Source organism: Heptranchias perlo, chromosome 12 (assembly GCF_035084215.1).
Source record: "Heptranchias perlo isolate sHepPer1 chromosome 12, sHepPer1.hap1, whole genome shotgun sequence".
In the NCBI taxonomy this organism is placed as follows: Eukaryota; Metazoa; Chordata; class Chondrichthyes; order Hexanchiformes; family Hexanchidae; genus Heptranchias; species Heptranchias perlo.
Window position 1 is genome coordinate 55372029 of NC_090336.1, and position 16902 is coordinate 55388930.

Here is a 16902-nt window from a genome sequence, read left to right on the forward strand (position 1 = left end):
CGCCGTTTTATAGAACACACAAATGATAAATTGATGCTGTTGTGAATACTAAAGATGTGAACTACCCTTTCTGCAGTTATCCAGTTTGGATTTGTGACCCTGTTCGTGGCTTCCTTCCCACTCGCTCCACTATTTGCACTACTGAACAACGTCATTGAAATCCGCCTGGATGCTAAAAAATTTACCCGTGAACTCCGCAGACCCGATGCAGCAAAATCAAAGGATATAGGTCAGTAAATGTATTAATTGGTGACCAAAGAAGAGACTTCAGTTTCTGATTTGACACATTTAAGCACGTGTCTATTACTGATCAGTTACTGATCGTATCATTTTATTATAAGGAGAGACTTTTTTTATGCAGTGAGTTGTTATGACCTGGAACGCACTGCCTGAAAGGGTGGTGGAAGCAGATTAAATAGTAAATTTCAAAAGGGAATTTCATATATGAAAAGAAGAAATTTGCAGGGCTATGAGGAAAGAGCAGGGGAGTGGGGCTAATTGGATAACACTATCAAAGAGCTGGCACAGACATGATGGGCCAAATGGTGGCCTCCTGAGCTGTAAAATTCTATGATTCATAATGAGCAACTGAATTAAAAGAATTCATTTTCTAAACTACAAAGGGCCCATATTATAATTTAAAACAAATTAGCCCTTACTATATGTTCTCCAAACAACATATTCTTGTTTAATACCCATTTTTAAAAAAAAGTGTTGCAAAGAATTACAATTATCCCAAACATATATTCTGTTAAACTTTTGTTCGTATTTGCTTAATTTTAATTTAAGTAATGCTGATACCATAAACAGTGAGTTTGGTTCTAACAAGCTGGAATTACAGAGCCCGACCATGTGCGATAAATGAACGGTTGCAATTACAATGATAACTTGCACTCACAAACAACCTTGATTAATGATCATGTCTGATGTTTTTCCAGCTCCTTTCCACTGTCTGGCTCAGTAACTCCTCCACGTTCCTTCCTACTCATATCAGCATTTAGCGTTTAAACGCAATTTTCCTTTTATGTTTTCGAACCAATATAAGGGATAGTAAGTTGATTCTACTTGGATGTGGTAGTTATGCAGTATATGGGAGCCCCATCTCATGCAACCCAGCATGGGATGTAGGATGGGGTTTTGAACACTCGTTCCTTTGTGTTGAGCTGTGCATAAATCAGCCTTTCCTCCTCTTCCCCCCTCAAAAGGGGGAGAGAAATTCACTCTGGAGGCAAATTTAAATGGCATTGATTGAGGCCCAGAAGCAGGTCACCTAACCCCTTGGCCGGGTATGGTGTAGAAAGACCAAAAGACTGAGGGGGAAAGTCCCTTAAAAAGTGCAAGTATCACTCCCCCCAAAAAAAAAGTTTTCTGCAACTGTTTGATTTTAACTTTATTTCCAGCATTTTTGTTTTAATTTCAAATTTAAAAGGTTTGCAGTTGTTTTTAATTATACATTTACTTCAATGGAGACATTTTAAAATCTTAAATTTGTGATAAAAGTCCCCGCCAACTAAACCAATCTAGCAGCGAACAGTGAATTATAGATTTAATCAAAACAAAACAAGGATGAGTGGGCTGATCTTTTGGGAAAACATTAGGACCTTTAGTTTGAAGAGGTGGATCTGTGACCAGCGATAGTCTGACTGGGAAAGTATGTAAACTATGTAAAACATCTTAAGTACCCTGTATCAGATGAAGAGAAGGTGCTGACTCATCAGACTCGTGGTTCAAAGTGCGCACTCTGTAAAGTAAACACGAAGGGATAGAACTACCAGGATTATCTGAAATTAGAAGAAAATAGATCATAATGGGCCAGTCATTCATGCAAGACCCATTTAAGGTTGCATCAGAACAAAGACTCGGCCTGATAAGCCCACTCTTCCATTCTGTTAGCCATGGCATGTGTGAAAGAAATAACTTTGTAGAACAGCAGTAAGGGCTTCTGGGGGAGGGGGGGGGGGGGAAGGAGGAGAAGAATTAATTTTTTCAAGAAAACAAGAAATATTCATGCAATAGCAGATACATAAATGAGAGATTGGTAGCCCTTGGTATTTATACCATTTTGTTTTCTTTGAGTTTACACTACACTGGTATCAAGACTTACCTACAGTCTGAAGCAGAGATGTAATATACAGTAAACAATGAGTTAACACATTTGAAAACAAAGTAGCTGCTTACATTTCAGTAGCATCTGTAAATCATGGAAACTAGTCACTAAACTAATTCCCAGATTTTATTTTGTGGGTGACATCAGCCATTAGGTTTTCTGGTTTATATATATATACACCATATGTTGGGACGTTCCAGAAATAGCCAATATTCCAAGATCGGTCAACAAAACATTAACTCTAGAATAATTATCCTGGCTTAAACATCACTTGAGTCCTGTGATTTGTGGAAGTTTATTAAATGCTCCTGCTTCTTGCAAGATTGAAAAGTTGAAAACTTTTTTTGCAAGAGTAAAAATAAATATAAAACATTTAGATTGTCTGTGTGAAAGGGGAAGAAATCTCATTGTGGGGTTCATGAGTAAATTGCCAGTATTGGCAATGCTGATCTCATTGACACGAGAAACAGCGGCCTTGTAAGTTGAGCGATGGAACGTAAGAACAGAGGAACAGGAGTAGGCTGTTCAGCCCCTCGAGCCTGTTCCACCATTCAATAAGATCATGGCTGATCTGTATCTTAACTCCATCTACCTGCCTTGGTTCCGTAACAATTAATACCCTTCCCTAACAAAAGTCTATCAGTCTCTGTTTTGAATTTTTCAATTGACCCTCAGCCTCAACAGCTTTTTGGGGGAAGAGTTCCAGATTTCCACAACCCTTTGTGAAGAAGTGCTTTCTGACATCACCCCTGAATGACTGAGCTCTAATTTAAAGCTTATGCCCCCTTGTTCTGGGCTCCCCCACCAGAGGAAATAGTTTTAATCTATCGACCCGATCAACTCCTTTAATCATCTCGCTTAAGTCATCCCTTAACTTTCTTTACTCAAGGGAACACCAGCCTTGGCTATGCAACCTGTCCTCATAATTCAATCCTTTTTAGCACCTGTGTCATTCTGGTGAATCTGCACTGCACCCCCTCCAAGGCCAATGTATTCTCCGAGGTGTAGTGCCCAGAACTGGATGCAGTACTCTAAATGAAGTCTAACTAGAGATTTATATAACTGCAACATAACTTCCACCCCCTTGAAATAAAGGCCAACATTCCATTAACCTTTTTAATTTTTTGTACCTGTCCACTAGCTTTTAGGAGACTGTCCCAAACTTGTGGGTCCACCCTTTCCAATACTGGACATGTGACTGGCCTATTAATCTTGTACAAACTTAGGACTGAAGCAGCCAGACTTCTGTGTTTAGGAACAAACAAGCTTATCAATTCAAAAGTTCCTGCAACAAATGCAAGCAGAAAAGCTTCACACAGCCATTGTCCTGTCCATAGTACTTTCAGCGTCACTGGCTGGAACTCCTCAAGCAAAGTTAGCCATTGCTTGCAAAGCCCGTGTTACTGGAGAATGCTTTGGGCTATGAGCAAACTTTCTGCTGCTTGAAACCCAGAACAATTTTCCAAACGTTACCAAAGTCAATGTTGTGAGATATCTAACCTTCTTATTGTAACCTAATGCACAAGAAAACCTAAGAGTGGTCTTCAGCTTTTTCTCTCAGCTGTTCAGAGGAAGGTCTTTGTATATTATTGTGCACTTCTGCTATGTCACCTTGTCATAGATGCGTTAGAATCGATCAAAATGTATGGACAGTGCAGCATTGATGCTGCGTCCGTTGTCTGTTTCAGGATTCACTAGTGGTTTTCTCGGTTATGAAGCATATATTCTAAGATTGACCTAGAGTCGTTTTTCAGTGTTGCATAACTACCTTCAAATGAATGAATAACTTAAGAATTCAGTTTGGGTTGGATTTGTCCTTTTTAACAGTAATTGGTTCTAATGTAAGATATTGCTGCCATATAGGGGAGTAGCACGAAACTAGCTTGAGTGCCCAAAATGGTGCAAGAGAGAGTAACAGTTTTCATGTTGTATTTAGGTATCTGGTACAACATTCTCAGAGGGATTGGGAAGTTGGCAGTCATCATTAATGTAAGTATGTTATTTATTTAATTTTTAAAAATTGTTCCTCACTTCAGGAATTTTCCATCCCACTGTTTAACATATAAATACGGAAATAACCAGTTCTAAATGAATGAGTGTGTTTGATTTAAGTGCATCGACACTTTTGTCCACCAATTATTTCCATTGTATGGTATGAAAAATTACAATGGTGATTTTTCATGAATTTCTGCCCAGGACATACAAAATAAAGTTGGGGACAAGACTATGTCCAAAAAAATGAAATCAAAATGAGCAGATAAAACTTTGGGTGAAAGTAATTGAGTTCTGTAAAACTGAGAATGGGAACTTGATGTGCCTGCTAATCATTTTAACCTTTTTCAAAATTATCTGAAGTAGCTTTGCCCAAGGCTGAGGGATTTTGTGGATGTGCAGAAACTAATGTATTAAGCTTTACCAGTAAAACGGAGAACCTTTAGTGTTCAGTAACACTATCCCAGAGAGCAAGGGCTACTGTGAGTGTTAGTGCATAAAAATCACCTAAAGCAATTGTATGTTTGGTTGCAACATTTGATTTTACATACAATGACTGAGATTACATGAGGTAATTAGGCAAAATCAAGCACCCCTTACCTAATGGTAACTGACTCTAGGCCTTCATCTGTGCCGGTCTTGAGCCAGCTGCAAAAGGCGCACAACTATCTTTCCAAATTCTTCCTTTTCAGTGAAGAATTATCTGGTCTGGCTTGATGCTTTCCTAGAGCAATATGGCTGAGATCAAGAACTCAGTAGAATGAATGACCAAAGTCCATTCCAGTGCTCTGCTGGCGCTCCAGTGCACTGCTACTCTGCACTGTTCCATTGCACCGCGCAATCAACAAGTCGTTCAAACACCACTCTGGTCAATAAAATGTTAACCGAGGGCAAGTGGGCTAAAATATCGGTTTTGTCAACTTTGTGCAAGTGGAAGCAATGTAAAAGATTTAAATCCAACCTACTGACCCGGGTTTACTCGTAGTTGACACTGGAACAGTCAAATAATGACTGCTAATGTGTGGGAGTTCTATTGTTTCAAAGATAATAGGATGTCTGCCATATGCCTTTTTTTAGACTAAGTTTTAAACTTGATTTATGCATAAGGAACAAATACCTTTTTGTATAAATAATAGCATGTTGTATATACAACCAAGACTGGTGCTTTTCTTAAATTAGATTTATGAACTGGAGCCAGTCAGTTCATGCATCTTTATGATCCAACTTTAGTTTGGATTTGACTATTTTGAAAGTGATCATTTTACCTTACTTGGAAACTATATTGAGTCCAATAAAATGTAACTCCTTCAGCGGTTGGTTATGGGGAAGATGGTTCACTTGCAGCTGCGTTGTTACAGCATTAAGAAAGGTATCATTGGTGCCACAGGGCATTGATACTGAAACATGCCAGTAGGATACAAGCTCATGCCATGCCTCCCTGCATGGAGAGTTCAGAATTTTGCCTGTTTTGTCAAAGGAGGTTGCCATGGAGACACACTAGGGAAAGGGAGTGGTGGGGGGGGAGAAATAAAACTGATGGGAAAATTATTCCAGCATGCTTTTGTGCATCTTGCAGGGGCCAACTCAAGTCCCCTTGAATGTAACAATCTTAAGAAAGGAATAGGAATAAGTTTAAAAATGGGAACAATGCTCACACATTCAGTGGAAATAGTGGATGCTACATAGACCAGTGTGACACATGTAAAGTGGATGCCTTCAACCACATAATGTATGTTACATATCTGAATGGATCCAAGGATCATATAAATATATTGCACCAAGACACACTGTGGTCCATTTATTCAATGGACCTGGCAGCTATTAAAATTGAGAACCTACCTTATATTTGTGCTTGTAAATATACCATTTCTGCACATGGTGGCTAATTTCCTGATGGTTGGGTCTTCATGGCCAGCAGGCATCTATCTGTTTGGTTGCTGGTAGTAGGTTTTGACATCACATCGAGCGTTAGCGTGCTCGTAAATTCAGTGTGTGTGCCAAAGGTTTCTTGTAGTAGATGGAATATGGCACGTGAAGGTGCTGTTAGCTTTTGTTCTTTTTAAATGTTCAATATACATTGTTCACATCCTTTTAGATTTATTAAAAGTATTTCTGCATTTGTATGCGGTTGTATTTTCTACATTATCATAGGAGAATGCTGGTGGTGAAACTGGTCATGTGATGCAGCTCAGAACAAGGGAGAGCAGTCTGATTTTAAGTAATTTTGAGCTGGTGTTATTGCACTGATCTGGAAGTTGCTGCCATTTTAGAAACATGTACAACTTAGTATATTAGGTACCAGAAGCCCTTCCTAACTAAATTGCTTTGAAGTTGAGCTATCTTCACTATCGTTAAGCAGAAAATGTCACTGGTTTACAAATGTTTAATTTTGCCAAGTCACCATCTTATGGCAAAATATTCCATCAGTGAAGGAGAGGACTAGCATATCAGCCTATGCAGGTGCAACAATACCTCAAGCCACTTGACGGATGACTATCACTGATGGAGATTGTGGAGATCTCTCATTGTAATGGTTGGCATCTTCTGTGTCAAGCCATCATGGAGAACTTGGAATTCAAGAGGAGAAAAGTGCTGTGTACAACATTTGTACCTGATTCTTCCTTTTAAAACTTCAGTGGTTGGCTGATAATTCTAGAAATTTGTTGTCTTTGAACTCAGTAATGATTTATTGTAGAATTCTAAACCGCCGAGTACTCTAGTAGACAAGGGATATGTTTCCAAGGAGATTGGCTTGGCGCAGCTGTGATTTATTTTTCTTCTCTTCTAAATCAAAATTTCAACTGGGAACAGAACAAAGACTGCTTTTTGACCTTTTATCCTCCTTTTGGGGGAAAAATGCCAAATCTTTTTGAACCTTAGTTGGTTCCTTCTTTCCTTGACTTATTTCTCTGCTAGCTGTCTCAAAACATAGTCCTTTAGATCAGCAGCCAAGCCAGGGTAGCCACAGATCAAAATACCAAAATGATCACAGGCCCATGAAAGAGACAGCTTGAGTAAGGGCAAAGGTAGATCTTAAAACACAAAAATAGAAAATAAAAATGGCAACACTATGGAACCTTCCTTTCTCTGTCTTCTCCCCATTCTCTTCCTCCACCTATCCAAAAAAATTTTTTAAATGCATCTTGTATGCAGTTCCCAGGAGAATTGAAATAATACTTTGTGGTAAAATTTAGTTTGTTTTTGTTTTAAGAGATGGGTGAGGGATTTGGTTAGTTATATTTCCCTGTCCTTTTTTTAAAAAAAAAATTCTCACTCCTCTCTTGCTCACCCACCACCCCGTGATATATTGGCTCAGTTTCCCAACAGCTCATCCTCATGTCATGAAAACTTCTCTGGCGCTAAAACCCGCCCCCCCCCACTTCCGAACTCTGTTCCTCTGATAGCTTCTTATGCATTTCTCTTCTCTTTCCCCCCCCCCCTTCTGTTAGCAGCTGGCTAGGCACCATGCTGCCTGGGGCCCTCTGCCACTTCACTTTCCTCCCCTTCCTTTCAGATCTTCCTTAAAACCCACCTCGCTGACCAAGCTTTTGTTCACTGCTAATATCTCCTCCTTTGGCTCAGTGTCCAATTTTTTTTTCCTTACACTTCTGTGAAGCTCCCTAGGGTATATTTCTACATTGAAGGCACTATTTAAATGCACATTATGGTTGTTATTGTCATGAAAAGATACGTACAAGAATGGTAAACAGCATGGAAAAGGTAAATCTGGAATATTACATTAACATTGCGAGAGTAGGACATGGGGAGTCACAGGTTTAAACTAGTAAAAGGCAAATTTGGGACTGATGGTTGTTTTACTTCAGAGTGATCAACATGTGGAATGGATTCCAGGATGGTGTAGTGGAGGCAAAGTCTGGGTTCATTCAAGAACCAATTAGGTGCTGCAGTGGGGGTCTTTTAGAGTCATTATGGATAGATGAAATCAGATGAGCCAATGGCCTTATCAGTAATTATCGTGCGATCAATGGATTCCCAAGGACTTTTGGCAAATATCCAGACCTGACAGCCCCTTTCCTCACCCCCCGCCCCCCCGGTCGCCCAACATGTGCACAACCACACTGATGGCCCAATATATTCTACAGTAAATTAACAAAATAAATGTACATTGTTTTTGTTGAAAGAAATCAAAACTATATGCCATATAGTTTTAATAGAGGATTTTCACAACTGGTGTGGACGGGCCTGCTCTGCTGGGGCCAGGCCTACTCCAAAATATGAGAACATAATAGGAGCAGGAGTCGGCCATCAAGCCCCTCGAGCTTGCTCTGTCATTCAATAAGATCATAGCTGATCTTTGACCTCAACTCCACTTTCTTGCCCAATCTCCCTATCCCTTGATTCCCCTAGAGTCCAAAAATCTATCAACCTCTGCCTTGAATATACTCAACGACTCAGCATCCATAGTCCTCTGGGGTAGAGAATTCCACAGATTCACAACCCTCTGAGTGAAGAAATTTCTCATCTCAGTCCTAAATGGCTGACCCCTTAACCTGAGACTATGCCCCCTGATTCTAGACACTCCAGCCAGGGGAAACAATCTCTCAGCATCTACCCTGTCAAGCTCCCTCAGAATCTTGTTTTAATGAGATCACTCTCATTCTTCTAAGCTCCAAAGAGTATAGGCCCATTCTACTCAATCTCTCCTCATAGGACAAACTTCTCATCCCAGGAATCAATCCAGTGAACCTTTGTTGCACCATCTCTCAGGCAAGAATATCCTTCCTTAGATAAGGAGACCAAAACTGTACACAACTCCAGGTGTAGTCTCACCAAAACCGTGTGCAATTGTAGCAAGACTTCCTTACTCTTGTACTCCAACCCCCTTGAAATAAAGGCCAACGTACCATTTGCCTTCCAAATTGCTTGCTGTACCTGCATGCTAACTTTGTGTTTCATGTACAAGGACACCCAAATCCCTCTGAACACCAATATTTAATAGTTTCTCACCATTTAGAAAAATTCTGTTTTTCTATTCTTTCTACCAAAGTGAATAACCTCACATTTCCCCACATTATACTCCATCTGCCACCTTCTCGCCCATTCACTTAATCTGTCTATATCCCTTTGTATCCTCCTCACAGCTTACTTTCCCACCTAGCTTTGTATCAGCAAACTTGGATATATTACACTTGGTCCCTTCATCTAAGTCATTAATATAGATTGTAAATAGCTGAGGCCCAAACACTTGCGACACCCCACTAGTTACAGCCTGCCAACCTGAAAATGACTTGTTTATCCCTACTCTCTCCTGTCTGTTAACCAATCCTCTATCCATGCTAATATATTACCCCCAACCCCATGAGCCTTTACCTTGTGCCACACAAAAAGTTGTTACACCTTATCGAAATGCCTCTTGAAAATCCAAATATACTACATCCACTGGTTCCCCTTTATCTACCCTGCTAGTTACATCCTCAAAACAACACTAATAGATTTGTCAAACACTATTTCCCTTTTGTAAAACCATGTTGACTCTGCGTAATCATATTATGATTTTCTAAGTGCCCTGTTATCACGTCCTTAATAATGGATTCCAGTATTTTCAAACCAACGACAGATGTCAGGCTAACTGGCCTTTAGTTTCCTATTTTCTCTCTCCCTCCTTTCTTGAATAGCGGTGTTACATTGGCTACCTTCCAATCCTCTAGGACCGTCCTAGAATCTTGGGAATTTTGGAAGATCACAACCAATGTATCCACCATCTCTGCAGCCACCTCTTTTAGATCCCTACGATGTAGGCCATCACGTCCAGGGGATTTGTCGGCTTTTAATCCCATTACTTTCTCCAGTACTTTCTCTTTACTAATATTAATTACTTGAAGATCTTCGCTCTCATTAGATTCTTGGTACCCCACTATTTCTGACTTGTGAAAGCAAGTAGTTACACTGAAAATGCAGTGAGACAGGGACTCGTCATAACTTGAGCTGCTAGACACAACATTCCATCTCATGGAAGCGGGGCGGGGGGAGCTTTTCTGATGCTCCTGAAAATGATTTTTATTATTTTTCTTGCAGAATTAAATCAAGTTTTCTACTGTCTTTAAAGTGCAATATAATTTTGTCCTGGATGAGTTAGATGTTTTAAGTATGAAAAATAAATCATGACCGGAATGACCCACAGCTATTCTCCCTTCCTCCCCTCCAGTGTCAGTACTGAGGGAGTGCTGCACTGTCGGAGGTACCGTCTTTCGGAAGAGACATTAAACAGAGGCCCTGTCCGCCCCTCACGGGTGGACATAGAAGATCCCATGCCACTATTTCAAAGAATAGCAGGAGAATCCTGGCCGATATTTATCCCCCAACCAACATCACTAAAACAGATGATCTAGTCATTATCACATTGGTGTTGGTGGGATCTTGCTGTGTGCAAATTGGCTGCTGCGTTTCCTACATTACAACAGTGACTACACTTCAAAAGTACTTCATTGGTTGTAAAGCACTTTGGGACATCCTGAGGTCGTGAATGGTGCAATATTAATACAAGTCTTTTACTGACGTGAATGCTACAAAGGCAAGCCCAGGCAGGGTTTTTAAATTCAAGTTCCTTTTAATTGTCATAGCTTTTCTTTCAGGCTCCTTTTTATAATCTGTTCTGGATTCGGCTCAGTACACTGCAGAGAAGGAGGATTCAAAATTCTTGGGCATAAATAATTGCAACAGTTTAGAAACAAAATACAAACACTGCAAAAATCATGATGGGCGGGCAAAATTAAAAAGGGCTGCAATAACCCTGTGCAGTATGATGAGCAGGGTATTAAAAGAGCACATTTAAAATTGCATCAACAATATGCAACTTGCTCAGTACTTAATACTAATCATAACATTTAAGTATGTCAAGTGTTAGATAGTCAGGTTAAATGATGCAAATACAAAACAAATGGGTGAGATTTTAATGAGAAACCCACAGGATGAGAGTTGAGTTTGTTACTTGAAACCGTTGATGATTTAACCGCTAAAGATGTCTCTTACCCCCACCATCACTTTAACAAAATATTGTTAAAATGTTAAGCTGGGTATGTTTCCATTAACTTGAAAAATGTTGGCAAAATAATGTAACATTCAGTTACATTAGGATTCCAAGAGTAAGGGGCAGAAGATGGATGGAAATAAAGCTCCAAACATTAGCCTACTGTCATAATAGACTTATTCAAACTAACTTTCAGTACACAGTATCTCCATTTTTTTTTGTTTGCATGCAGTAGGGAAAGTCTGGCATTCTGTCAGCATAATGAGTTGCATGAAATGTTCATTTTTAAAGGACTCTAACAGGTGTCACCCTCCAACTTTTGAACTGGCAGGCAACCCACTGAATTTTGTGCTGAATGGAACAATAGTGTTTGACCGACCGTGCAGGGCCTCATCTTAGCAGTTCACTCCCGTTTACACTTTGACCCACTCCACAGACTTGAGCACAAAATCTACACTGACACTCCAGTGTAGTACTGAGGCAGTGCTGCATTGTCAGAGGTGCCGTTTTTCAGATGAGGCATTAAACTGAGGACTCGACTGCCCCCTCAGGTGGATGTAAAAGATCCCATGGCACTATTCGAATAAGAGCAGGGGAGTTCTCCCCAGTGTCCTGGCCTATATTTATCCCTCAACCAACATCTCCTTTCAAAAAAAAACAGATTATCTGGTCATTATCAAATTGCTGTTTGTTGGAGCTTTCTGGCTGACATGTTCCCTACATTACAATAGTGTCTACACTTCAAAAGTACTTCATTGGGGTATATGTGCACAAATCTTTGAAGGTGGCAGGACAGGTTGAGAAAGCAGTTTTTAAAAAAAAAAATCATACAGGATCCTAGGCTTTATAAATAGAGGTGTCTTTGTTATTCAAACAGGCCAGTCACGGAGAACAGCACGTCCCAGTACACTGGATATACATTGTGTCAATTACACAGACAGGCAGAAAGAAACTCAAAATGGCAGAAAGAGAGAGAGAGAGAGAGAGAGAATATATTAAAAAACATAATTTTTTTCCCCTTTTTGCTGGTGGGGTTACGTGTAGTGTGACATGAACCCAAGATCCCGGTTGAGGCCGTCCTCATGGGTGCGGAACTTGGCTATCAACTTCTGCTCGCCGATTTTGCGTTGTCGTGTGTCTCGAAGGCCGCCTTGGAGAACGCTTACCCGAAGATCGGTGGCTGAATGTCCTTGACTGCTAAAGTGTTCCCCGACTGGGAGGGAACCCTCCTGTCTGGCGATTGTTGCGCGGTGTCTGCATGGTCTCGCCAATGTACCATGCTCTGGGGCATCCTTTCCTGCAACGTATGAGGTAGACAACGTTGGCCGAGTCACAGGAGTATGAACCATGTACCTGGTGGGTGGTGTCCTCTCGTGTGATGGTGGTATCCGTGTCGATGATCTGGCATGTCTTGCAGAGGTTGCCGTGGCAGGGTTGTGTGGTGTCGTGGACGCTGTTCTCCTGAAAACTGGGTAACTTGCTGCGAACGATGGTCTGTTTGAGGTTGGGTGGCTGTTTAAAGGAGAGCAGTGGAGGCGTGGGAATGGCCTTAGCGAGGTGTTCGTCGTCATCGATGACCTGTTGAAGGCTGCGGAGAACATGGTGTAGTTTCTCCGCTCCAGGGAAGTACTGGACGACGAAGGGTACTCTGTTGGTTGCGTCCCGTGTTTGTCTTCTGAGGAGGCCTATGCGATTCTTCGCTGTGGCCCGTCGGAACTGTCGATCGACAAGTCGAGCGTCATATCCCGTTCTTACGAGGGCGTCTTTCAGCGTCTGTAGGTGTCCATCGCGTTCCTCCTCGTCTGAGCAGATCCTGTGTATTCGTAGGGCCTGTCCATAGGGGATGGCCTCTTTGACATGGTTGGGGTGGGAGCTGGAAAAGTGGAGCATCGTGAGGTTGTCCGTGGGCTTGCGGTAGAGTGAGGTGCTGAGGTGCCCGTCTTTGATGGAGATTTGTGTGTCCAAGAAAGAAACCGATTCTGAGGAGTAGTCCATGGTGAGCTTGATGGTGGGATGGAACTTGTTGATATCGTGTAGTCTCTTCAGTGATTCTTCGCCGTGGGTCCATAGGAAGAGACTACACGATAACATCAACAAGTTCCATCCCACCATCAAACTCACCATGGACTACTCCTCAGAATCGGTTTCTTTCTTGGACATACAAATCTCCATCAAAGACGGGCACCTCAGCACCTCACTCTACCACAAGCCCACGGACAACCTCACGATGCTCCACTTTTCCAGCTTCCACCCCAACCATGTCAAAGAGGCCATCCCCTATGGACAGGCCCTACGAATACACAGGATCTGCTCAGACGAGGAGGAACGCGATGGACACCTACAGACGCTGAAAGACGCCCTCGTAAGAACGGGATATGACGCTCGACTTGTCGATCGACAGTTCCGACGGGCCACAGCGAAGAATCGCGTAGACCTCCTCAGAAGACAAACACAGGACGCAACCAAAAGAGTACCCTTCGTCGTCCAGTACTTCCCTGGAGCGGAGAAACTACACCATGTTCTCCGCAGCCTTCAACATGTCATCGATGACGACGAACATCTCGCTAAGGCCATCCCCACGCCTCCACTGCTCTCCTTTAAACAGCCACCCAACCTCAAACAGACCATCGTTCGCAGCAAGTTACCCAGTTTTCAGGAGAACAGCGTCCACGACACCACACAACCCTGCCACGGCAACCTCTGCAAGACATGCCAGATCATCGACACGGATACCACCATCACACGAGAGGACACCATCCACCAGGTACATGGTTCATACTCCTGTGAGTCAGCCAACGTTGTCTACCTCATACGTTGCAGGAAAGGATGCCCCGGAGCATGGTACATTGGCGAGACCATGCAGACACTGCGACAACGGATGAACGGACACCGCGCAACAATCGCCAGACAGGAGGGTTCCCTCCCAGTCGGGGAACACTTTAGCAGTCAAGGACATTCAGCCACCGATCTTCGGGTAAGCGTTCTCCAAGGCGGCCTTCGAGACACATGACAACGCAAAATCGTCGAGCAGAAGTTGATAGCCAAGTTCCGCACCCATGAGGACGGCCTCAACCGGGATCTTGGGTTCATGTCACGCTACACGTAACCCCACCAGCAAAAAGGGGGAAAAAATTATGTTTTTTAATATATTCTCTCTCTCTCTCTCTCTCTCTTTCTGCCATTTTGGGTTTCTTTCTGTCTGTCTGTGTAATTGACACAATGTATATCCAGTGTACTGGGACGTGCTGTTCTCCGTGACTGGCCTGTTTGAATAACAACGACACCTTTTGATTGGTGTGATGCTGTCCCAACATAGTATAAGTTATGCGATTTGAGAACCTTTTCACTCATCTGACGAAGGGGATAATCTCCGAAAGCTTGTGATTTTAAAATAAATTTGTTGGACTATAACCTGGTGTTGTAAGATTCCTTACATTTGTCCACCCCAGTCCATCACCGGCATCTCCACATCATTTATAAATAGAGGCATAGAGTACAAAAGCAAGGAAGTTATGTTGAACCTTTATTAAACACTGATTCGTCCACAACTGGAGTATTGTCTGATTCGGGGCATCGCACTTTAGGAAGAATGTCAAAGCCTTAGACAGGGTGCTGAAAAGATTTACTAAAATGGTGCCAGGGTTGAGGGACTTCAGTTCCGTGGATAGACTGGAGAAGCTGGGGTTGCTCTCCTTAGAGCAGAGACGATTGCGAGGAGATTTGATAGAGATATTCAAAGTCATGAAGGTTCTAGATAGAGAAACTGTTCCCATTGGCGGAAGGATCAAGGACCAGAGGACGTAGATTTAAGGTGATCAGCAAAAGAACCAAAGGTGACATGAGGAAAAACTTTTTTTTAACACAGCGAGCGGTTAGGATCTGGAATGCACTGCCCGAGGGGATGGTGGAGGCAGATTCAATCATGGCCTTCAAAAGGGAACTGGACAAGTACTTGAAAGGAAAAATTTTGCAGGGTTACGGGGAAAGCGTGGGGGAGTGGGACTAGCTGGATTGCTCTTGCATTGAGCCGGGGCGGACTTGATGGGCTGAATGGCCTCCTTCCGTGCTGTGACCATTTTATGATTCTAATCAGTTTTTTTTTATAAAGATCTAACATAACTTCCTTGCTTTTGTATTCTATGCCTTTATTAATAAAGCCCAGGACCCCATATGCTTTTTTAAACAGCCTTCTCAACTTGTCCTGCCACCTTCAAAGATTTGTGTATGTGCACCCCTGCGTATCTGTTTCTGCACCCCATTTAAAATTGTACCATTTAGTTTATATTGCCTCTCCTCATTCTTCCTACCAAAATGCATCACTTCTCACCTCTCTACATTAAATTTCATCTACCATGTGTCTGTCCATTTCACCAGGATGTATGTCCTCCTGAAGTCTGTTACTATCCTCCACATTGTTTACTACATTTGAGTGTCAAGTCATCTATAAACTTTGAAATTATACCCTCTATACCCAAGTCCACGTCATTAATATATATCGTGTGACCGAAATGCTTACTAATGTTGCATTCAGCTGCCGCTAAGAGGTGGTGAAGATCTGGCCCATCCAGTCATTCAAATGAGCATGAAAGATGATCTGCCCCTTGACTCAAACATCAGATAATTCATTAGTTCTCTGATAAAATGACACACAACCAAGCTGTTAAAAAGATTGCCTGCAATTCAGTTTGTGAAAGGATATGTGAATCCAGTCACAGTAACTAGTGAGTGACCGCATAGAGCCACTGCAGCCAAACCCTAAAGATGTGTTTCAAATCAGCAATGATATAGATGTTTCTAGATGTGTAATATCTGCTAGTTGAACTGGAATCTAAATTATTTATTAAATATATCTTTTATATTTGCGGTTACAAAAAAAAGTGTCTGCCTTGGTAGCACCCTCACCCCCGAGTCTGAAGGTTGTGGGTTCAAGTCCCAGTCTAGAGACGCCATAATGCCTCAGTGCAGTACTGAGGGAGTGCTGCACTGTCAGAGGTGCCGTCTTTCAGATGAGACGTTAAACCGAGACCCCGTTTGCCCCCTCAGGTGGATGTAAAGGATCCCATAGCACTACTCGAAGAGCAGGGAGGTTCTCCCCAATGTCCTGGCCAATATTTATCCCCAAACAGATTATTTGGTTATCTCATTGCTGTTTGTGGGAGCGTGCTATGTGCCAAATGGTTGCAACGTTTTCTACATTACAACAATGACTACACTTCTAAAGTACTTCATTGGCTGCAAAGCACTTTAGGACATCCTAAGGTCATGAAAGGCCCTGTATAAATGGAAGTTATTTTCTTTACATTGGTCATGCCAAATTCACTTAGGTCTTTGTCTAATCTCTCCGGTATTTTTATGATTAGGTAAACATTGAGCCATAATTCGCTGTGGCAGGGCATCTAACAGTGTCTGCTGTTAAAATTGCCCTTGCACGTTTAGGTTTTTAAATTTTTTTTGTGATAAGTTACTGGAAGTGTGAGCTGATAATGTCGCAGCGAGGGAAACAGGGCATCTGGGACTTGAGTGAACAGGGTATCTCCTTAATCAATCAGAGTGAAGGATTGTGAAATTAACAGCGCAAGGACTGAGAAGGAAGTTTAAGTTAGAGTGGGTGAATTCAATGTCAAATCAGGTACAGAAAGAGAAATGAAGAGGGGGAAAAAGCAAAATACTTCAGATGCTGGAAATCTGAAATAAAAACAGAAAATGCTGGAAATACTCAGCAAGTCAGGCAGCATCTGTGGAGAAAGAAACAGTTAACGTTTCAGTTCGATGACCTTTTCTCAGAACTGGAAGAAGTTATATTAGAGGGAAAGAA

General features: G+C 41.9%; 1 protein-coding gene across 5 annotated transcripts in view; it reads left to right on the forward strand.

Moving 5' to 3' along the window:
• ano1a (anoctamin 1, calcium activated chloride channel a) overlaps positions 1 to 16902 on the forward strand; it is a 182816-nt gene that overhangs the window by 151208 nt on the left and 14706 nt on the right. For all 5 annotated transcript variants that reach the window (XM_067994135.1, XM_067994136.1, XM_067994138.1 and 2 more), the window contains 2 exons: positions 77 to 229; positions 4044 to 4096. In XM_067994135.1, coding sequence (XP_067850236.1) covers positions 77 to 229; positions 4044 to 4096 — 206 coding nt within the window. The remainder of the gene's footprint in view (positions 1 to 76; positions 230 to 4043; positions 4097 to 16902) is intronic.